We start from the raw sequence: 24,825 nt of genomic DNA on the forward strand, positions 1-24,825 counted from the left end.
TACTAGGAAATGCCAATGCATAAGCAGTCCTTCTTAGATCAACCATGAATTTAATAATAATACTGTAACAAAATAAATTAAATAAATATCATATAAACCACTTTACCTTTGCATTATAGGGAATGTAATGTTTTGATAAAGCTTCAGGCGTATGCATCCATGTTTTGTCTGCAATGAAGAATACACAAGGTTAAATTCAATTACACGTTCTGAGGGGGTCATTCATTCATTAGCATAAGGAGTCTGATATGGGTGGGAGCATTTCTAAATGGATTCTTTTGCTAAATTGAGAAACAATAACTAGTCACACAGGAGAATGGTGTAGCTGGAAGGTGCTTATAAGATTCTTTCTTTGATATAAAAGTCCCTAGCTTTTCCTTTAAAAAGTATTCAAATAATAAAGTGATACTAAGTTTCTAAAGAATATAAAAAAATAACTCAGTGGAAGACAATTATATCAATTATGTGATTATGTGACATCTTTCTTCTTTCCATTTATACTCTCATGATTTACAGGGTTTTTTTTTCCAATTCCCTAATCAATAAATCTTAAATCTTTAAAATATTTCTTAGATTAGTGTAAGAGAATATTAAAAATAAATGTGACTAAAAGAAGATACTGAAAATAATTTGAATTGTATATTATTGCTAGAAATAGAAAAAATATTTTTCATTCAAGTTTGAATTTTATTTATATATTCTACACATCTTCCAAAGCATTTTGTGGACTGTGTAAGTGGGGAAAAAACAAAAAACATTAAACAAATCAAATGTGACCATTTTTTGGAAACTAAAATTTTAATCTTCAAAAACTATTGTCTCCTTTAGCAGAGTTTTGTATTTTATTCCTCATGGAATTTAAAAATTTAGAATAAGTACTATGAACACAATAGAATCAAAGACATATTTTACCATGGAAAGTAGTAAATAAGTACATACTCAAAGGAAAAAGATTACTAACAAAGTGTTTTCAACATTCAATTCGGAACATTTGAAAATGGCGTTAACAGAAATTAGTTTGATAGCAATAATATGTTCTCAAACTGGGGGAATGTGAAGAAAAAGAAAAAGGCCTATATTTCTGGAATGTCAGTTATTTTATACCATTTGGAAAATAACGCACTATAGTTATATTAAACATGTTTATGGGGTACAATGCAATATTCATAAGAATTTCTAAGACAAAACATGAGGGACTGGTAAAAATCCCAACAAGCTCATGGTGAATTTTAGAGCTCTTTCTGACTACTAAAGTGGATATGTGATGGTTGTACTTGGGTGATGGATTCTGAGAAGCAATACATTCTAAGCTTCAAAAAGCAATATTGACATACTGCCGATAATATGTGAAATTTTTATTTCCTGTAAGGATTTTTATTTTAATTACAGTTTTCTCTTTGTGACTGCTACTGAATAGTGATATGATTAATTCAAGAATAATTTGTACTTAGATTTAGGATACAGTCTTGCCCTTGTATATTAAAAGAAATAAATCACAATACACCAGAACAATAAAAACATCAAAACAACAAAAACAAAGATCTACCTTTAGGAAACCTTAAAAAAAAAAAAAAATCCAATTTCTTTTTTTAACCCCTTAACTCAATTTTTCTCATGTCTCCTTTTCCAAGATATACAACACTGCTCAGAAGGATATAAAGTCTAACTCTGAATATAATGGTTCATTCCAACCCTGAGGAAGAGGGATAACTGCTTTCTCCTATAAGCCACTATTATGGGAAAACTGATGATACTACCTCTGTTATAGTTTTGTATTGCAGTGACCTAGAAAGAGGAGAGTTATGTCCAGCTGGTACTGAAGACAGATTAAAATAATCACAATAGTAAATGACCAGTAGATAAACTGCAATTGCTACAATGACAAAAAATCTACATTCACATTACCAAGGGATGATGGTTTAGTGGGTGTTCATTACATACCTCCAGTACAGGCAGCATACTTATAAAACCTGAAAGATCCCTAAAATGCATCCTTACCGTCAGCCTAATTTACACTCTGGCAAAAGAAAAAAACTGACCGAATAAAACTATCTATATTAACTCCTATAGATGTGCCTGCCCTTGAAGAGTGAGCATAGACAATGGTCTCTGGTCACTACCTATGCCCACAAAAGCAATCAGATATACGGAAATGGTACAGAAACAGCAGCATAGACATTCAGGAATATGTCCCCTTCCTTGAAATTACACTGTAATCGCTGACTCAAGAGTAAACAGTCATGTAAAGGGAAATGCCAACATTTCAAAATATTTGGCAAGTGTCAAACCACTATGGCTGCTGGGTCAATAAATCTTAGTGTTCAAAATGCATTTAGATTAAGAGCTCATCAAGAACAATGTAGTAGGGGTGCCTGGGTGGCTCAGTTGTTAAGCATCTGCCTTCGGCTCAGGTCATGATCCCAAAGTCCTGGGATCGAGCCCCGCATCGGGCTCCCTGCCCCATGGGAAGCCTGCTTCTCCCTCTCCCACTGCCCCTGCTTGTGTTCTCTCTCTAGCTGTTTCTCTCTCTCTTTCTCTGTCAAATAAATAAATAAAATCTTAAAAAAAAAAGAACGATGCAGTAACTTCATTATTTCTGTATCACCAGAGTTTAGCATATTGAAAGCATCTTCTTTGAATATATCAAATTTAAAACTAAACGTTGCTGGGTGAACAGATGCATATGAATGGATTATAAAAAGGGAAATAATATTTAAATATTGAATTTTAAGTCCTATGCACTGCGATTATATCTACTCATCAGTATGTCAACTGGTAGGTTAAAATAAAGTGCAATTAGTTGGATTATTTAATCACATTTACTTACATTGAAAACTTTATGTTTTACTAAATTACTCAGTTTTGACATAATGAATAGAATATAGGATTTTAAAAATTCAAAGAGAAGGCTAACGTAAGAAAAGGAGCTATACAGTGGGTATTATATAAGACTGATGAATCACTGAGCTCTACCTCTGAAACTAATAATATACTATGTTAATTAATTGAATTTATATTAAAAAATTAAAATGTAAAAGTAAAAAGTAATCCAAAAAAAGAAAAGGAGCTATAGAACAAATACATTCATTAAAATTTATTTGATGATTATGAAGTCAAGACTAATTTTTACAGATCTCTTCAAAATAGTCCAAATAATGCAATTCTAATACATTCAGTCTTTTTTAGAAGCTATAGCATTAGAGCATTTGCAAAGAAAATCAGTGAAGTCAATAGCTAATTCAAGCGAAGAATACCAGACAAAATACTAACTGGAAGAGTTGATAAAAAGAAAAGTATATATATATATATATGTTTGAGTTTAAGATAACAATCTCTTTTCCTTAAGCTTCTGAGGTTCAGGACGATTTAGTAAGATTGCATGTGATAACCAAGTAAATTGGACACTTATGAAAGAAAAGCTTTTACTGATTAAAGACCATCTTGCTTTGTTTAGAGTAGAATATACAATGTATGCTGATACTAGTTATCAGAAACATGACTAAATTATATATTCTCTAGTGGTACAATTACAGCTCCCAATTGTCAAAATATATGACTTCTCGCATAAAATTCCATTTTTCTAGCTCAAATTAAAATTCAACCAAATAGTGGTATTGGTTGAACTAGCAGCAGAGGCTCTAAGTGTTCTTCCTTTAACATACTAAATGAGAGTCAGAATTAATTGGTAGGGAGAACTTCCAGTATCAAGTTCTAACTTGAAATTAGAGTAAAATATTGATCAATAATCTAATATTCTAATATTGAGGATAATTAATCATTAGACTTGAGGAAAAAAAGGAAATCACAGGAATTTTTTTTTTAAGATTTTATTTATTTATTTGACAGAGAGAGACACAGCGAGAGAGGGAACACAAGCAGGGGGAGTGGGAGAGGGAGAAGCAGGCTTTCCCGCTGAGCAGGGAGCCCGATGCGGGGCTCGATCCCAGGACCCTGGGACCATGACCTGAGCCGAAGGCAGACACTTAACCGACTGAGCCACCCAGGCGCCCCACAAGAAATTTTTTAAAGAGAATGAGGCAAAGCAGGAAAAGAACAAATGCTTCTGTTTCCTGATTCTCTAAATCACTCCAATTTTCCCCATGGCTGTATTCCCACTGTCATCAAACGAAACAAATATACAATTGCTGGTTACTTGGGATTTCTCCATGAAAAATTCCAACATCGTCTTCAGCTAAAGAGAAATTAGAAATTGGGAGTTTCAACTTTAAAACCATGGGAAAAGAGAGTTGTAAGCAAATAAAAAAAGAGTCTAGAAGTGTTTTTTAAAAATAAGATAACCGGGCACCTGGGGGGCACAGTCAGTTAAGCAACCGACTCTTGATTTCGGCTAAGGTCATGATCTCAGGGTCACCAGACTGAGCCCCCTGTTGGGCTCAGTGCTTAGCGCGGAGTCTGCTTGTCACTCTTCCTCTGCTCCTCCACTCTCCCTCTCAAATAAATAAATAAATACAATCTTTAAAAAAATAAAAATAAAGTATGATTAAAGTGATGAGTTGTGATGAAAGATTTTTATTACTTCATTAAAATACTTCTATGTCTCATAGAATTATTTCTAGATTCTTTTTCCACTAGTAAAAGAAATTTAAAAGAAACATTATGTTACTTTCAGTATGTGTTTTAAATCAGAACCAAGCTACAGACGACAATAAATGTGATTTTTGCCTTCCCCTTATTCAGAAAAATAAGTAAGATAATAAATTCCTAGTTTCCCGGGGTTGAAAAGTGCCTGAAAGTTCACATTACCTAACTCCCTCCTGAATACATTAATCCTCTGTACCACAGCCAAATGTTTGAGGGCTTCTCACTTTCATAACAATAAACGTTTGTGCTTCCAATAATTCCATTATATGTTTGCACAACTTTGTGGGAATTTCTTCCTGCATTACATCAACGACCTTGTAATTTATACCTATTTGACCTTTATTAAACTTAGTCCCATGACCACATGACAGTCCCTCAAACACTGAAAGGCCACACCAAGGGTTCTCAAGTTCTCTGCCACCATTCCTGTTCCAGGTTGAAAGTCCTGAAGTCTCCCCAGCCTCTCTCATCTGGGCATGTTACAATGTGTCAATCAATCCTTTAAAGCGAGAACACACCATGCTGGACTTCATGGAATAGAACAGAACAATCTATTTTGTGGTTCTGGACTGTTCATTATTCATATATTAGAAAATTAACTAGAACCTTCGATAACTACACTGTTGACTTAATTCTTCAGCTATGTTTTACCCACACAGCACTTAAGGTGTACCTTCCAAATTATAACAGTATATAAATAGGAATGAAAGTGTTAGATTTTCTGGACCCATGTTCATCAATTTACAGTATCTTACTGAGTTTATAGTGTGGAATATGACCTAACTGGTCATTTCTCCCGCAAATATCTGTTAATTCTACCACATCAGTTTATCTCTTCTCATTATCAATCACTTACGAAGTTGAGTAGCATTTGTTTAATTATTCTCTCCCACTTCACTGACAGCATATTAAACAGGACAGAGCCCTGTGTCCATCACTAAACTTCTTACAGAAAGACAAGGATACATTATTTTAACTTCACTGAACTACATAAAACTATCAAAATTTTTCAATCTTTCCTATATCATGAAATATTTGTCAAATGCCATGCTTTACTGCCCCTTAAAAGAAAACATTTAACTAGCTGTTTCTTTCATTCCTATGCTGATAATTATTACATATTACATTTATATTTACTTTACCTCAAAATTAATCACAGTTATTTTGGCCTCATTGCTATGAATTTACCTATCATAAATCCTCACATATTATTCAATAAAAAGTGAAGCATGTGCACACATATACAAACATGAATTTAAATCACGGTAAACTTACATAAGCCCAGGAGTTTAGTACTATATGGCTACACAATCCAGTAGGACTAGTTTCAGACCACTTTATTTTTTGGCAGTTTCACAGCACAGAATAAAATTGCCAGGAAACATACTCTCATAAATGTATTCTGAACTAAATGTATTAAACAATTCCACTCTCATTAGGGTGATAACCAAAAAAGGTTAATTAGCAATGTGTGCATATTTGTGTTGCTCTATTCTAATTTCATTCCTGAACCATGTGGTTTGTTAACAGGAAAAACTGAGTGCTTAACATCTCTGCCTGATTTTCACAGTGACACTGAATTGACCCCCAGGTCCTATAAACTTACCTTTCTTCCTGCTAAAAGCACGGTTCATGATGATCAGCCAAACAGACGTTCAGTTCAATCACACTTTATATCCTAGAAAAATAACAAAATATTAAAGCCTAAATACATATTGACCAATCTTTTATGCAAATGCATTTTAATCACAAAGTCTTTTAAAACTGGTTTTAAATATTTATAAAGAATATTATGAAATGCCCCAAAAGACACTGGGTAAGAATAAACTGGAGTACTCAATATTACAAATGGCACAACAGGTAAGAACAGTATCTCAAATAAATTTCCTGCAAGGTTCATTAATCTTCTTGCCTTTTTCCTATTATACATCTATCATTAATTGTATTGATCTGCAAACTTAAGGAGAAAGAAGATTAATACTTTTCTCTTAGCTTATAGGTAAGAGATGTGGTACAGTTTGGGGTTATGATTAACAGTAATGAATAAACAGAAGTTTTGATTATGACAGTGGCAATCATGTCCCTCTCCAACCAGGCTCTGCCAGGCGGCCCTACGCCCCAGGATGCTCTTGGCAACTGCAGCCTGATCTCTTCAAACTGAGACGATGGCACCCTATCATATTTTTAAACCAAGAAGGCAGACCTGATGATCTCTGCATTTGCCTTTAGGATCATTTATCCTTAATCTTGAAGAATAATGCATGCTCACAGCAAAATAACTATGTTCCAGTCCTATAGGGTCTAAGAAGTCCAAAAGCCTTCCTTCATTTCATTCCATCTCTATCCCCCTCAGTTGAAACTGGCAAAGGGTTGTTTGGCCACACTCTTAGGTATTCTCTGCTGTATGAATAGGCTGAGAATTTTCCACATCTTTAAGTACGATCTCTTTTTTAGTTTTTTACGATTTTATTTATTTATTTATTTTTGTGGCGGGGGGCAGGAGAGGGAGAAGCAGGCCCTCCAGTGAGCAGGGAGCCTGATGCGGGGCTTGATCCCAGGACCCTGGGATCATGACGTGAGTCGAAGGCCCATACTTAACCAACTGAGCCACCCAGATGCTCGTATCTCTTTTTTTTTAAACAATTCCTTTTTCAATTCTTTTTTTTCTCCTCACATTTTACTATAATCAGTTAGAAGGAACCAAGACACTCTTTCAATACTTTGCTTAGAAATTTTCTCAGCTAAACATCCAATTTCATCAACTGCAATTTCTACCCTCCATAAAATACTAGAACACAAATACAATTCAGCCAAGTTCTTTGCCCACTTTCTAACGAGAACCACCTTTCCTCCAATGTTCAATAACATGTTCTATCTATGTTTCTATCTGGGAATTCATCGGAATGGTCTTCACCATCCATATGTCTACCAACATTCTGTTCATGATTATTTATATAGTATTCCCTAAGAAGATGGAGGCTTTCTAGTTCTCCTCTTTCTGAATCCTCACCAGAACTGCCTTGGGCAGGACCTTCACAGCAATCTCAGCTTCTTCTAGCATGTACCTCAAAACCCTTCAGCTTCTACCCATCACCCAGTTCCAAAGCCGCTTCCACATTTTTGGGTATTTGTTACAGCAGCACCGCACTTCTGTCTTAGTCGGCTTGGACTGCCATAACAAAATACCGTAACTGCATGACTTAAACTACAGAAATTTTTAACTTGCAATGTTGGAGGCTGCAGGCTTGAGATCAGGGTGCCAGCAAGGTGAGGTTCTAGTGAGGGCCCTCTTCGTGGTTTGTAGAACACACCTTCTGGCTGTGTCATCACATTGCAGAAAGGGACGATGCTCTTACTTTTCCTCTTTTCATAAAGACCCTAATCCCGGGCGCCTGGGTGGCTCAGTTGGTTAAGCGACTGCCTTCAGCTCAGGTCATGATCCTGGAAGTCCCTGGGATCGAGTCCCGCGTTGGGCTCTCTGCTCATCAGGGAGTCTGCTTCTCCCTCAGACCCTCCCCCCTCTCATGTTCTCTCTCATTCTCTCTCTCAAATGAATTAAAGAAAAAAAAATCTTAAAAAAAAAAAAGACACTAATCCCATCACGGGGGCCTCCCCTGATGACCTCATCTAAACCTAATTACCTTCTAAAGATCCCCAACTCCAAATACCACTTTGGGGGTTCGGTTTCAACATGTGAATTTTGGGGGTATACCAACATTTAGTCCATAGCATTCATCATAAATCTATATAACAATAAAACACAGTAGAGGAATTAGTCTTTATAATAAGGTCATTTTTACAGTGAAATTACTGGTATTGCTGTTCTGGCATTTCTGCTCCCAATGAAGAATTAAAACAGTTAAGAATTAAAACGCATGCTCTCTGTCTCTCTCTCTCTCAAATAAATAAATAAAATCTTTTTAAAAAAAGAATTATAAAATACTATTACTAGGTACTGTTTTATAGATTTAGATAATGACACAATAATATCATTCTATTTTATTTCATACTTTAGTCACCTTCTCATGATATACCATTAATACAAGATAGGTAGAGAATGTATTTTAAAAATTAAAACACCAAAAAGATTATGTCATTTATACTAATGATATAATATTTTTTTTCTATAATATAAAAGATATTATTATAGAAGTAATGATTGAGATTACTGTATTTACTACAAACAATGTATTCATTCATTCGGAAATCATTTTTTAATCACTGTGCCAGCCACCCTGCAAGGAATGCAAGGGAATACATTTTGGACAAAATATATTGTCTCTTCTCAAAAGTTACTTTTCATCTAGAACCTAACAGACATGGTTATTGATTGATCATATCCTGGAGGAATAAGTGAGGATTAAAAAAAACTAGCAGAAAAGAAACATAATGTATCCAAATGTAAGGTCCAATTTCTCTGGAAAAATAAACAAAATTACCATGCAGCCTATTAATCAGCAGATGAACTTCAGTATGTCTCAGGTAGACATTTTCAACAATAGTAGATTGTGAAATATAAAGACAGAGTTTGATACCACATAATTTTAAATTTCACGAAATTGTGTGTATTTTAAGTTAAGAATATAATACAAACTCTTTGGGGGCATATAGACAGAAAAAAAAAAAAAACACCTTAACATAATTTTATAAAGTTCAGGAGGCCAAACAGAGAGAATATGAAATGACACTACAATTCTATGACTCTAAAACACCAGGAGGATTTCACCTGCTCACAAAACATATAGATATAAATGTCAGTGGATATCGGATAAGCTGTTCTTATCATATAAATAAAAACTATAATTTCACTTTCCAAACACTAGTTTTTAGCGTGTTTATTTTATCCTATAACACTCTTCTTTGCAAAACAGATCTTAATTTCTCCTAGAAAATAAGCAGAGAGTGGCTTTGCTCACATGCCCATGTGTAGAATATAGTGTATAAAGCTAAGTTGGCATTCAATATACTGTTTACAGGTTTAATGTATTAATAACATATGTTTTAATGTACTTTATAGCTGAGGTAGTAAGATATATAGTTATCAACTTACTGTATGTTAAGTTTAAGAAATGTCAGTTCTATACAAACTTACTTTATTTCAATTTACAGTATTATATAAATGTTTCTTTTTGGATAAATGTTGGATAAACATTGTTTCAATGGCACTTATACATGGATGCATTATTTCCTTATCAGTAAAAAATTATTCCTCAATTCTAGCTAAAAATAATATATAGAGAGAATAACTGACATAAATATCTTTTACTAACTTTTCCATAAAATAGCATCCCAGACTAAAAATCATACGAGGTCTAAAGTATTACTATTTAGATTTTCTATTTTTTTAAATTAAACATAAAAGAGTTGTTCATTTAAAAAAACAAAACAAAAACAAAGGCTGGTACCAAATGGCCATCAGTTATGTGTGAGAATCCTCATTTAACTTCACTTTCTGGGACTGAATACTGAAGGGTGTGTCCCTGTGTGTGTCTGTGCTATACTTATTATAATCCTTTTTTGATATATACATAAAATTCTTTGGGATTAACAGTGCTATATGGTATGATAGGAGCACTTACACAAATTTCCTGAATGGTATATTCACTGACTAAGCAAAACCTTCCTCAGAAATGTATGCTGCCATATTAAATAAAGCTATATAGACCTATTTAGACGCCTCCACTTCTAATCAAGATGGAGTAACTGGTTATAGTTATCTTACCATCTGAAAGACCTAAAGAAATGAGACAAAATGTACGGGAGGGTGCAGGGAGGTGGAGCCAGACCCCAGCAACCTTCCGCAGTTGAGGAGATAGCCTTGAGAATGTGATGAAATGAAGGTGACTAGTGGTTACAGACCAGAGCACTGGAGAGGGGAGAGCTCCACAGAAAGAACTAAAGATACCTGCAAAAAGCCTTAAAGTTAACTCAGTAATGACTACTTCCTGAGACTGAGTAAAGGGTCACCCACAAAGTTCAGAGAGGGCAGTGCCCATAGCTCACACTAGAACCAAGAGCAAGGGGAGAAAGCTCACAATTCACAGCACATCAGTTAGATTACTAAGAAGTGCCTAACCATGTAAATGGGGAAAAATTAACGCTAGAATAAATGCTGCTTTGGCCCCACTTAAGTAATTTTAAAGACAAGACCCAAAAGAATTAACCCATTTCCAAGTAACTTCACTATATCCTAAAGCTATGTTCAAAAATATTTTAAGGAATACAAAAATACTCAACATCCAACAGTGGTGAAATACAGTGTTTGGCATCCAATTAAAAAAAAAATTAGGCATGCAAAGAAGTAAAAAAATACAAACTATAATGGGGAAAAATCAATCAAAACTAATCCAGAAATGTAGATGTCATTAGATGAACTGTTTTAATCTCAAATTTTATTTCAAAATCAGTAACCACATTGATAAAACACTGTGAGGTCACTTGGTATTAATTTACTCTATATCTTTAACCTTTTGTAGGCCTATTAAAAAAAAAAGAAAGTTGGAGCCAACAATCATTTCTTTAAATAAATCCAGCATATCCAGGTTTGAAAACTGATTTACCAAAGTAAATCCACTGATATTTATAAACTAGCTCAGAAGAAGTTTAGAGTGGCTTTTTAATGAATGGTAGTTTCCTGCTTTGCAACCTGCTGCTCAAGCACTTATTTAATAAATAAATAAATAACGAAATAAATAAATAATATTCTTATGACTAAAGAAAATATATATGGTATAATATTAAAACCTATAAAACAGTTAGTTTTGAATTTCATTTTACCCTGATGAGTATATTTAAAATCAAATTTTCCTGGAATTCTTTCAAGGTTAAAATTTTAAAGAACCTGAAAACTGGTTAGAACACAGTTCACATTAACATAACTCATAAATCACTAAAATCCTGTTGTTCACCATGAGATCAGAAATGATCTAAAATAAAGAAGTCTAATCATTAGGTTTAGTTCTAGGAAGGGAAACTAGGTAAAGTTAAAAAACAAACAAAAACCCATAGTTGCCTCTCCTGTAAATGTATTTTTTACTCTCAAACATTTTGTGCACTTTTTTTGAATACGTAAATCAGGAAGGTAATCATGAGAGAATGTCAAGCAATTTTAGATCTTGCCTTAACTTCTCCATTTTGCTAAGTACTCTATTGTGGCTAACTACTGGAACTTCATTGCTTGCAAGAGCTCGTGTAGCTTGCAAAATCCTACTCAGAGAATTCAGCTCATTTTTTACTCTTCTTGATCTAATTAGTATCTATTGTAAAGGTTCTCTGCTTAAATCTCCAAATTTTAAGACATCTTACAATATTCTTTTTTATTGTATTTTATGACTGTAATTTTCAAAGTCTTTGCCTTTGTAGATCAATAAATATTACCTAAGTATAGCCAAGAAAACTAACCAATAGCCAAAAGGAGAAATTTCACATTACTAGGGAAAGAAGCCACATGATGTGTTAAAGAAGATATATGTTTATAATTTGCTAAGAAACAGCAACACTAGTGTTTTCTGAAATTCCCTGACTTGGGATATAAATACTTATCATTATTTTTTCCTTATTTTACAATATTGACCCATATCTCGTAACACTCATTAAAAATTCTTTGCTCTTTCAATAGATATATTTTGAAACCACACTTTATGTGACAAGCATTATAGAAGTGGAGAAGGGAAAATAAGTATGGCATGGTCCTTGCTTTCAAAGAACTTATCTTTGAGAGATGGGCAAGAATGGCTATGGGGCTCTGCAGATAGGAACAAGCCCTATTAAAGAGATGGATGCCACTGAGAATTAGAGGATGAAGCACAAATGACTGTCTCGACTGTCTCATTCAGGGTGAAAGTTTCAGAGTGGAGGTGAATAGTCATCTCCCAAATGAGCAAAATCAAAGGTGAGACATGGAAGAAGGTTTTGGGCAGAAGGGCACATGTGCAGTACATGTTGATTGTGGGCATAGGGCTCCTTGCCACACTGCTAATAGCCTCAGAGAGCATCCACTGGCCCTCACTGAGGCTCTCATCTAGGCTCTCCTGCAACATCCTTGATTGGGAGCAGGGGAATGCTTAAGGCACCTGGTAATGTGGCCAGCTCTTTAGAATGGCTTATATGCAAGAAAATCTTAATACACAAGATCCAGAACACAGGTCTAGGGAATAAAATAAAATTTGAATTTCCTTTAATGCCGAAAGTGAAGTCAAAATAAAGGCTACAATGAATCAAAAAGAAAAACGGACATACAAAGCCCATCCTTCCTGACAATGAAAGCTACCAAATTTTAACCACTTTATTCTGATAATAATACTTTCTGCTTTAAGAGAATCTGGATGAGGTATATTCAAAAGTCATTTCCACAGCTATAAACCCTTTAAGTATTGTGCAATAAGTATCTGGGCAATAATTATGGCAATGTTGCGATATCACAAAATTCCATACAGGGACTGGGTACTGCAGAGAAACCCTTTTGTATTTGGAGGCGACACCACCACTCAGCACCTCTGGAATTAGGGTATCCCTGGGTGCTCTTAGGACCAAAAGAACGAAAGCTCCAAGGAAGGAGATGTTTTGGAATTCCCAAATTGCCTAAGCACCCTCTTTCGCATGGGCATGAAGAGTATCCCAACATAAGTGCCTGTACAATTCTGAGCTGTACTCTGGCAGGCTTCTAGCAGTCTGGTTCAATAATTAGATACTGAGAATTTTCATTAAAACTTCCTTCAATTATCAATTAACTATTTCTCTCACTGGGTTTTCTTCATTATCTTCTGTCCTTAATGGGAGCTCAGCTACCTCACTCTAAAATGAGATAATCACACAGTAAATAAATTAGACTAGGAGAAATATTTAAGACAAATAAAACTGCATATTGAAACAAACATTATTTACAATCCATATGACTCTACTATATGTAGACAAAATGTGTCCTGGGTTTAGTTCCCCTTTGAATACTAGATTTTAAAGTAAATTGTGGAAGTCCTACTCAATTTTTTCTCCATTTTTTTTTATCATAACAATATACTCTCTTTCCTTTTTATTTTGATTGTACACATAAGAACTCTGTCCTTTTAGACCTGCCGTTCTGGTCATTTCACCAAATACTTTGATATCCATATCCTAACTGTGAGAGGGAACTTGTGGGATCCAATTACTGAGGTAACATTATCTTTGGCAAAACTATCCAAATTCCGTTGAAAGACTAGAATAAAACAGCTTGACTGCTCAATTAATGCTATCAGAGTCTAAGATTGAAGACTTTATGGAGTTTAAGACTTGAATTTGTAAAATAAATACTGTTTTAAGATTCAGTTGATCTCTACAGAGCAACAGTTCAAAATTTTTTATTTCAGTTTCCAGATTTTCTGCCTTTTATTACAATATTTCACTTTGTTGAAAGGAAACAGGCCCCAAAAGGAGTCACTTTTGCTAAGCCCCACCAAGACTTAATACCTAAACTAATTGCAATTTCAGCCTGTCCCAGGAGTGGAATTTTAAACCAATCAGTCTGGAATTTCCTGATCAGCATTAGTGAGGTAATCTGCATGATAAGACCCCTGCCCTTCCCCCCCTCAGGGAAGGTGACTTTGCCAGAAACAATTTTTTCTTTTGCTAATAACCTCCTTGTCCTGCCCCACTGCTGTCTATAAAATCCTTCTATTCTGTACAGCTCCTCAGCGCTCCCTTCTGTTTGCTAGATGAGATGCTGCCTAATTCATGAATTGTTGAATAAAGCCAATTCGATCTTTACATTTACCCCAGTAGAATTTTTTTTTAAAAACCCGAAAGGATTTTTTTAATTTAAGTCTTTTGCTTTAATGTCAGCTGTTTTTAGATCGGTATTTTTACAGTAAGCACAATTTTTATCTTTACATTAAATTCTAACAAACAGTAATTATAAATGTGCATAGACTTAACCATTTGCATCATTTTACAGAGTTCTGTTTTAAGGGAGTTTTAGGAAGTCAGAGAGAGAATATTTCTTTTACCTGTTTTTTAAAGCAGCCCTCAAAAGAAATCTCCTATCTTTGCACTTGGTATCTAGAGCATCTCACGATGTTAGTGGTTTCACTGGGGGAGAACTGAGGGACAGGAAATCTAATCCTTGAAAACAGAGCTTCCAGATATTTACACTGGAAAATCAGCTTTCCTTACTGTTAGCGCCAGTGCTGCATAGTACCACTACCCACACACAGTACTGCTTGGCCACAGCTAAAAATAACATTCTGCCTCCGTCACTCGAATCAAACATACCCTATTTTTAACTTTAGTGGGACTACGATATTCTTAAATTCTCTGTCCTTCCTGTGGGTTTCTACCAGTCTTTTCACATATAGCTGCCAAAACACTTATCCTCAGAAGCCTCTTTATCTTTATCACCATCCTGACAATGTTGAACTTTACCCTAGCCCTGTGATCCTAGAAAATAACAAAGGTAAAGGAAATTGCCCCACCCCTCTGTGTTTTGGAAATGGCTCACTGCAAAGAACCACCCTTCCCCATATGATTTAGATAAGATTCAGGGCACTCCCCATGTTTACTCAAGAAAGGGCCAAAGACCCTCCAAATTCCCATTCTTGGCTTCATAAATGATTAGCTGAACTATTTGTGCCACTGACCAATCTGGACAAAATACCTGCTACTTGACTAGACCAGATCTTTAGCTAAACTTAGCTCTCTTTCCTCCAGGATCCTTAATTTTGACCTACCCTGAGTTTAACAGACTCAACCCTTCTTTCATAATCTTTCCTAAAAATTGGCTGACCCCAGGGAAAACCATTCTCTGGTCTTCTGCCCCTAATCACACCACTCTCACTCATCCTGCCTTCCCACAACCCATTCTCTTTAGCCTTGTTTACTCTTCCTTATAAAAGAAAAGTCCTTTTCTGCCTAGACTTTGAGATGCCTACACATGTATGGTTGGCAAATTCTCCCTATTACAATCTCCCTCCCTCCTCTTATTACAGTAATCTTTCAAATAAGGTGTCCTTACATAAATCCAGATTTGCTTTTTATCTGATGCTCCATTTGATCAGATTAGAAAGATTTCTGGCAACTAACCCCAACCTAGTTCACTGAACTAATTGAACTAATTTGAAAATTTTTCCTTTCAATATATCTACTCAAATGGAGCTAGACCTTTCATTCTCTTGCACTAATGAATGCTTTCATTTCAGCATAAAATGAATTACAAGAATGTCCTAGAAAAGTGAATCTGGGTTTTAAAAATTGTTATCCTTGCATACCTAGCATCTAGTTCCTATCCATAGTAAATAACTGCTGAATTACAAAGCAAATTAACAAATTAAGTTTTCTAAAACAATATGCATCTTATTGTAATAGAAACATATATCTTAGCTCCCAAAATCTGTTCAATAGTATAACAATTAAGATATCTTAATTTGAAGATATCTTCAGAATTAGGAAACTTTCTAAAGTTGTTCAGTAATTGATTAACAAAACTACTCTTGTTACACATATTGCACACAATTATGATAAAGGCCATGATCATTTTCTGACAGAAATATTTCTTTTGTTGGACAGAAAAGATCTATTGAAACAATATATGTGTTGAAACTATAAGTTAATGAACAATTTGATAAAGCCATGCATATTTTCAGACAAAAGTACCACTAAAGTCAAGTAAACACAGTAACTGTTCCAATGCCAAAAATGAAGAAAACATTTACTCCAATAAAAAATAGGCAATATTCTTTAGGTTAAGCTTTTCAAAGTAGCAAAATTTGAAGAACAGAAGGGAATGAAGATAGTATTTAGCTAAGGACAAAGGAATGTATGTAAATGAGAAAAAAATAAGAAATCATTAACAGGTGAACCAAAAGGAAAATATTAGTATTGTCCTCAAGCCTTCTTACTCAACTATAGATCCCAACAGTTAAAACCAGAAATCGACAAGACCACTTAACTCATACTCTAAAACCCACTGTGCTTATTTCTGCTTGCACTTTCTTGAGGCATTGACAAAGGTGTTTTACCAAAAATGGAACATTCTAACCGAGAAACCAGAAAAGGCCCCATAGCAATGGAATGCCTAGACCATGACACCCCACGCATCCCCTTACCTGCCTATGATCATGGGCGGAACACATACCAACCCCACCCATGATCACTTGCTCCTTGCATGCTCTCTTGTATGTACGCCTCTTGTATGAGCCTCTCTGTAAAACACTAGGTGTCCATCTTCCAGGCGGAGAGGTCGGTTGTTAAGTCTTGAGCCAGCCACCTCCCCTGGCTACTGCCTTCTGAAATAAATTTCTCCCTTTCTCTTTTTCAAACCCTCATTTCTTGAGTTATTGGCTTCTCTTATGATGAGTTTATCCAAGTTTGTTCAGCAACAGTGTTGGCAAACCCAGCCAGGAGCTATGTTTTTGATTTGTCCAGACCCCTTGGGATTTCCTGGGATGGAGCAGTTAGCCTCCACAGTGCGCTGGGGCTTACCCATTCATGTTTTGAAGTTAGCGGCTATGATAGATCAATAGGTAATGGCACAACAATATAATGGCTAAAACTGTAAAAAGCCACAATAAATGGGACTAAGTTACAGAATGGTGTAACTCATAGATGAATTACTGAGTTTGAAGATCAAATGGGGAGACTCTCCTAGGTGGCTATAGAAAAAAGATATATCAAAGAAATACCAAGAGGATAAAGGATAGAAATAAAAGTGCCAAAATCTATGGGAATACCATAAAGAGAGAAAAAATTAAAAGACAGAGCAGGGCAGAGTTTAAAAAAATATATGAAGAGAATTTTCACAGAATTAAAATAAATTATGAAAAATGTCAAACTGAAAGTTTCAGATCCAAGCATGTTAAAATTAAAAGCACTAAATGCAAAATGAAAATATACAACACTTCGAGGCAGAAAAAGATGGCCTAAATAGCAACAAGAACCAAAATAACAATAAAATTCACAATAGTAACACAGTATGTAAAAAAACAAGCAAGCAATATTCTCAAGATATTCTCAAAAAAAAGAACTTTGAACCATGAATGTTGTATGAAGTAACTATAGTACAATGTGAGGGAGTAATAAAGACACACAAAGCTTGGGCCACTTGGCTGGTAAAGCATGCGACTCTTTATCTTGGGTCTGTAAGTTCAAGCCTCATGTTGACATACAATGCCTCAGAATTTTTACCACTGAAAAAGTAAAGTACTTTTACTTTTTTATACTGAAAAGGAAAAAAAAAATACTGAAGATAATCTAGGTAGCATTAAAATAAGAGAAACAAATCCAGCTTCTTTTGTAAAAGATAGAAGCCACTAGAGCAGTACCATAAACTTTACTAAGGTATTTTATCATAAAAACAATAATAGCTAATACAGGATTAAAAACGGAAAAAAAAAAAGATGCATAGAAAGATACATGGATATATCAGTATAAAGACACACACACACACACACACACACACACACACACACACACACACAGCCATAACAATCCAGAACTGAAAATCTAAATAAACATTTGCCACATAATGGATCACAGAGAAAAAAAACAGAGACATGAAATGTAGTTTAGTACTGACTTATTGTGAGAAGTTACAGATGTTGAAATTTAAGAAATTAATGTGGGAACGTAAGAATGGAAATGTTTCTTAAGGGCAACTACCATTAACTACAATATATACACTTTATATCAGTCAAAAAAAAACTTATCTGACAGTAGGAAATGAAAAAAATTAAAAACAAAGCACACTAGATAGAAAATATGCAGTAAGATGGAAAAATACAAATCTACCCCATTTTACATTTGGCTTTGGTATCCAAATTAATTAATCCCTTTATGAGTAAGAAACAAAGGCTATAAAATATAAGAAAATATAAGAAATAATATAAGAATATTATTTCAACTTAGACCAAAGGAAGAATTTTTTGAAAAATATACAAAAATAAAAATCAATTTTATTACATTAAAATTAACAATTTCATTTCAGAAAAGGTCACTATGGAAAAGATAATAGACAAATGACAAATCTGAGAAAAAATAGTTTCTCTCTCTGAATCTGATAAAGAAGTAGTATCCAGGGGCGCCTGGGTGGCTCAGTTGGTTAAGCGACTGCCTTCGGCTCAGGTCATGATCCTGGAGTCCCAGGATCGAGTCCGGCATCGGGCTCCCTGCTCAGCGGGGAGTCTGCTTCTCCCTCTGACCCTCTTCTCTCTCGTGCTCTCTCTCTCTCATTCTCTCTCTCAAATAAATAAATAAATAAAATCTTTAAAAAAACAAAAACAAAGTACCACAGGCTGGGTGGCTTAAACAAAAGTTTATTTAAAAAAAAAAAAAAAGAAGTAGTATCCAAAATATACAAAGATTTTCCTAAAAAGCAGTAAGAAATGTAAGCAGTAAGAAAAGTCGGTAACCCTGAAGGAAAAGGGACAAACAATAACTGCCAATTTATAAAACAGACAGTCCAAAAGGCTAATATGGATATAAACAAATGCTCAAACTTATTAGGAATCACCAAAATACAAATTTAAACCATATTACTTTATACTAATTTGACTGAAAAAGTCAGAAAATTGTATAATGCCAAGTATTGGTGATGATGTGAGGTTATAACAATGGTTCTCACATTTACATACTCATTGGAATCACCTGGGAGAAATTAAAAACTATCAAATGTCAAAGATTCCCTCAGTCCTTTAAATCAGAATAAAGGGTCCTGGCTTTAATATTTTTTAAGAACTCTTCAGGTGGGCGCCTGGGTGGCTCAGTTGGTTAAGCGACTGCCTTCGGCTCAGGTCATGATCCTGGAGTCCCGGGATCGAGTCCCGCATCGGGCTCCCTGCTCAGCGGGGAGTCTGCTTCTCCCTCTGACCCTCTTCCCTCTCGTGCTCTCTATCTCTCATTCTCTCTCTCTCAAATAAATAAAATCTTTAAAAAAAAAAAAAGAACTCTTCAGGTAATTCTAATGTGCAAACAGAGTTGAGGAAAACATGGTTACTCTTCATATACTACTGGTAACAATATATAAATAGCGTGACTCATTTGAAAAAAATGCTTATTAACAAATCGAATGTTCATATACCCCATAACTCAGAAACTCCATTCCTGAGTATTCATCCCAAAGGAATTCTCAGAGATCTACAAGGTACTTCTGGGAGAAATCCTGTTATTGTTTGTGGTGGCAAGAAGTTGCAGGTAATCTTGTCTATCACCAGCAGAAGAGATAGGCAAAATGTGGTAGATGTACATCATGGGGCACTATGAGGAATGATCAGTTGAAAATGGTGATTAAATATGTACAAAACAACGTGGGTGGATCTCAGAGACCATGCTGACTGCAACAAATAAGGTGAGCCAGATAACCCCTAAATCAAACAATGCTCATATACAAAACAATACCAATTTTAAAAGAACAAATACTGGGGAGGAGAGCAGGGGGATGGGTGAAATAGGTGAAGGGGATTAAGAGTGCACTCATCATGATGAGCACTGAGTAATCCCTAGAACTGATGAATCACTAGACTGTACACCTGAAACTAATATAACACTGGAGGTTAACTCTACTGGAATTAAAATTTTAACAATACAAACAAAAAATAACTTCATTAAACAATTGACTGTGGTGAAGAGCAGCAAAGGGATAAGGAATGGCATCAGAGGGAATAAAATAGAGGAATGACAGTGGCTTTGAACAGCCCTAAAGAGTACGATGATTTCAATACTTTGTACCCACAATCAATATATAAATCTTGGTAAATCTCTTGCCATTCTTCTCTATTTAGCACATGGAATCTTGTGGTGCATTTATAGGGCGATGTCAGAGTCCTGCCCTTGAGTCCAAGAGAAAGCAGAAGCTCATTTGAGATTGGAAAAACCACACTTTCCACACAAGTGAGACATCTAGATGGGCCCTCCTGGCTACTGTGTTCCTTTTATTTCTTGTTCTTTGATACCTCACAGCAGCTGTTCAAATATTTTCTACTCTTGTCAAGTCATATCCTAAGGAGAAAATCTTGCCTCCTACGTTATTGAAATGACTGATGTCAGCTCTTTCGCATATCTTCATTTTTTTCCTATCTCCACTAGTCAGTTGGGCAAACGGTGATTGCCCACTTTTTCCACTGTGTCATGTCCTTAGACTCTTTGCAGTACTAAATTTATATTTCAAAGGGAGAGCTGTGCAGTCTAATTGATGGATGGATTTTGAGAGTAAAAATGAGAACTCAAGGACGATGGCTACTTTTTTTTTTTAACTGAGTAAATCACAGTGACATTTATTGAGAAGGGGACACTTGGGGAATGCCAAAAGACTTCTTTTTTAGTTATGCTAGTTCTGAGATACCTATTAGACAACTAAGAAGAGATATTGAGTGAATGGTTGGATATAGGAACCTGGGACTGGCAGGTAGGGTACGAACAGAGATATAATTTGTGAAGTAGCCAGTTTATAGATGATGAGGTCAGCTAGGAAGTGGGTATAAACAGAGAAATGATTACTGAGTCCAAAGGCACGTCCAATTTTATAAACTCTACAGAATAAGATCAACTATGAGATAGTTAAGGAACAGCCACTGAAGTCAAATGAAAATGAAGAAAAGTGTGCAGTTTGGGCATCCAAATGAAGAATGTTTTCATTAAGGGAAGATTAAACGATACTGAAATGGCTACAAAGGGAAAGCCCGAGAAATGCCTATTAGTTTCACAACATGGAGATTATCGGTGACTTTTGCAATGTAGTTTCAGGGATAAAGGGGCTAAGACAGCTTGACTGATGTTGGTTCATGAGAAAATAAGTAAGGTGGTAGAGACAGGAAGTAGAGATACTCAGGAATTTTTCTATAAATGGAAGCAAGCAATAGGGCAGGACTGAAAGGTGACACAGACTCAAGGAAGAGCCATTTTGTGGGTACTATTGCGCGTGCATTTATACAAATGGGAAGATTAAAAGGAAAAAAAAACTGGTGATACAGAAAAGAGAGAGGATAAATGCAGGAACAAATTCCCTGAACAAGCATTAAGACGTATGATCAAATCCACAAGGGAAGTGATTATCCTTAGATTAAAAAGAGGCAGTTTGCTCCTTATAACAGAAGGGAAGGCTGAGTCATTGGAACACTTAAAAATACTTAGTAGTTCAGTAGACTGAGTGATGAGGGAATACGGAATTTCTCCTCCATGTATTTTATCTCTTAAATAAAAAGTAGGTCATTAGCTCTGAGTGAGGAAGATGAAGGGATGTAAAGATTAGAGAAGAGAAAAGGAGAAGAGAGGAGGAGGGAAAAGGGGAGCGGAGACAGAAAACTGAAAATAGTCATCTTGAATACAAGAGCAAATGGAAGAGGCAAGGCAGTTGATTTTCTGGATAATTTTAATGACCTGAAGAGGACTGCAATCTAAATGTAAAGTAAGGGTAGTCAACACGGTCATATGAGTTTGTGGGTATATGTGTGTGTGTTTAACGTTTCAGCCATGTTACCTACTTAAGTGTAGAAGAATACATAGTCATCAGCAGGAGTTAGGATTTTTCCAGGCAAGCAAAACAGAAAAATAGAGGCAACAGTGTCTTGGTAAATTACTAAAACAAGACTTGTCTTTGAAATTGGTCCGGTCTTAGAAACTACATCAAACTATTTTTTCCTCTTCTTATCATATCCCTTTCTTGTAATTAACGTGAATATTCCATTATAACTTACTATTTTAGAAATATTTTTAAATTCCCACAGTGTAAAAACTTGTCCACAATTTAGTAACCAAAGGGGAAAATATTCACATACATAAACTCTCACACCTTATGTTTGTTGTACTAACACATTCACACCCAAGAAGTCTTTCTGAGGGATTTCCTTACATGGTAGCACAGGTAAGATGCAGAAAGGAAAAATAAATTTCAGTGTCTCAGTGTTCAACGTGGATCTTGACACAATGGTAGATCAGGGACTAACATTACTGATATCTTTATCACTGGTGCCCTGACTTTTACACTTTGGACTCTCCCACCCTTTTCATAGGTATGTCCTCTTGCCCAATTTCAGTTAGACCTTTTTGACTCTGATCTTCCAGAAAGAGCAAGCAGGTCTGGGCTGGGAAGCTGGAGTCCAGTGGCATGTGCAGCTGCTGAGGGCAAGAGCACTCAGGCATTTGTACCTATAACTAGGAAACCCCGTATTTCTTTTTTTTTATTTTATTTTATTATGTTATGTTAATCACCATACATCATTAGTTTTTGATGTAGTGTTCCATGATGCATTGTTTGCGTATAACACCCAGTGCTCCATGCTGAACGTGCCCTCTTTAATACCCATCACCAGGCTAACCCATCCTCCCACCCCCCTCCCCTCTAGAACCCTCAGTTTGTTTCTCAGAGTCCATAGTCTCTCATGGTTCGTCTCCCCCTACGTTTTCCCCCCCTTCATTCTTCCCCTCCTGCAAGACTGTTTAATCAAACCCCATATTTCTAATCTAGAAGATCCTTTCCTACTGGAAATTTTGCAACACTGACCTATCTCTTTTCACATTTCTGGCTTCCATCCCACTAATGGAATAATTTCCTTTTCCCCCTTGGATTAGACATCAAATGGAGTGAGTGGTATCAGACTAACTAAGGGTGATCTTTTCTTTTGAGCAAATTATCCAGAGAAAAAGACCACAATCCACACCACATAAAGCTCTTATTCTGTCTTCAAATATGCCAATAATTGCTATTAATTAGCCTCTGCTTGTTGTAAAGCAAAAGGGACAATAAGAGCTCCCAGTACACTCGGATTTGTGATGAACATTTGTATCTTTGCTCAGCTCTGGATTCGTTTTCAAAGTCTTAAAAGACAGGTATTTTGAGTCATATTCCACCAACCTACATAGATGTTGATTCCTCTAACAGCACAGATACATTTCCTAGAAGGTCCAAAGGTAGCAAAAAACTAGAATAACATTTTAGGGTGAAATAATTTTTAGAGCAATAATAATTTTAATATGTATAAGAATTTACAGTTGCCATATTCTTGAATTCCCCTATTTTATTAGTGTCATATATATGTATAGTCACACACAGAATTTTAAAAAGTCAATATTTTGTGAATTGTCTAATTTTAACCCACAAACATTTATTTTGATAAATAAATGGAAGACAGAAGTAGTAATTACATCTTGAAAATAAAAGTAAGCACATCTTTGGATAAATGTGACCATTCAATTTTACTATTTTACAGGTAATCCTCCACAAAGGTATATTTGCTATTTCCATTGTGTTACTTACCTTAATTCTGTAATCTTTAATATTCTTAAAGATTTATTTACTATTTTTGAAATAAACTATACTGTTACATTAGTAAAATATTAACATTCTATCTATAGAAACAAAAGTAATAGAAAAAAATAACGATGTGAATTACTTTGAACTAGAGATTCTCAGGTGCGGAGCAACTCTTGTGTACAAAGCAGGGCACATGTCACAATGTCAGCTGTGAGGGTGGGGCAGGGAACCTAGTATTTGTTGTCTTGAAAAACATGTAAACAGTACAGAATGTTCACAACAGAAAATTCAAGAAAGAAGCTCTAGAAAATCTTGGTTGGTGAGAACTGCAGAAGAGAAAGTGAGAAAAATACTTTTAAGTAATGTGGGTTTGAAAAGTTCATAAACAGGTTTGGAGGAAAACACAGTCTCCTTATAATTTTTGGCATTTTTAATATTTAACAAGGAGACTTGCACCTTGTAATGTGTGTCCATCTCATTTTGTATTTTCATATCTTAAAACTGCCATCAGGCACAATTCTCGTAGGCTGGCTTTGCTCTCTAGTCAGTGAGTGACCTGCAGGTGAAAAAGCCTCCTTGTTCTGTAATTTCTCTGCCAAAACACACACTTGCTGTTAGATCTGTTGCTTGCTTTCCTCTCATTATTTTTAACGTATAAAAAGAGGAGTCACAAATGCATGAACCTAACAAGACTGGTTGGTCCCTCTCCTTTTATTTAGAAACTTAATTGTACATATTAGAAGATATTAAGACTGTAGGGTATACACTTACTTTTAATGACCCAAAATTATAAAAGTACTCAAATAATGACAAAACTCATCCTAATTCCACACATCTGTTTTTAAAATTTTACCTCATGTATTAGAGAAATATTGTTATTTTATTTTTTTCTAAATGAGAGAAATATTGTATTTTAAAGATAATATTTACTATCATAAATTGAGGTATATCTATCTTTGCTTTTATATTAAAACTTGATTGTATGACAAATGCATTTCTGTATGTGTAGAAAC

At 35.2% G+C, this 24,825-nt stretch overlaps 1 protein-coding gene across 12 annotated transcripts in view; it reads right to left on the reverse strand.

The window, feature by feature from the left end:
- Window positions 1-6,236, reverse strand: part of GULP1 (GULP PTB domain containing engulfment adaptor 1) — a 91,034-nt gene extending 84,798 nt beyond the window's left edge. For all 12 annotated transcript variants that reach the window (XM_028125716.1, XM_088022091.1, XM_088022090.1 and 9 more), the window contains exons 1-2: window positions 6,209-6,236; window positions 107-168 (exon numbers count right to left, since the gene is read on the reverse strand). In XM_028125716.1, coding sequence (XP_027981517.1) covers window positions 107-168; window positions 6,209-6,236 — 90 coding nt within the window. The remainder of the gene's footprint in view (window positions 1-106; window positions 169-6,208) is intronic.
- Between the last annotated feature and the right edge of the window lie 18,589 nt (window positions 6,237-24,825).

This window comes from Eumetopias jubatus, unplaced genomic scaffold (assembly GCF_037043125.1).
Source record: "Eumetopias jubatus isolate StellerSeaLion01/CBP00866 unplaced genomic scaffold, mEumJub1_p1.0 scaffold_3, whole genome shotgun sequence".
In the NCBI taxonomy this organism is placed as follows: Eukaryota; Metazoa; Chordata; class Mammalia; order Carnivora; family Otariidae; genus Eumetopias; species Eumetopias jubatus.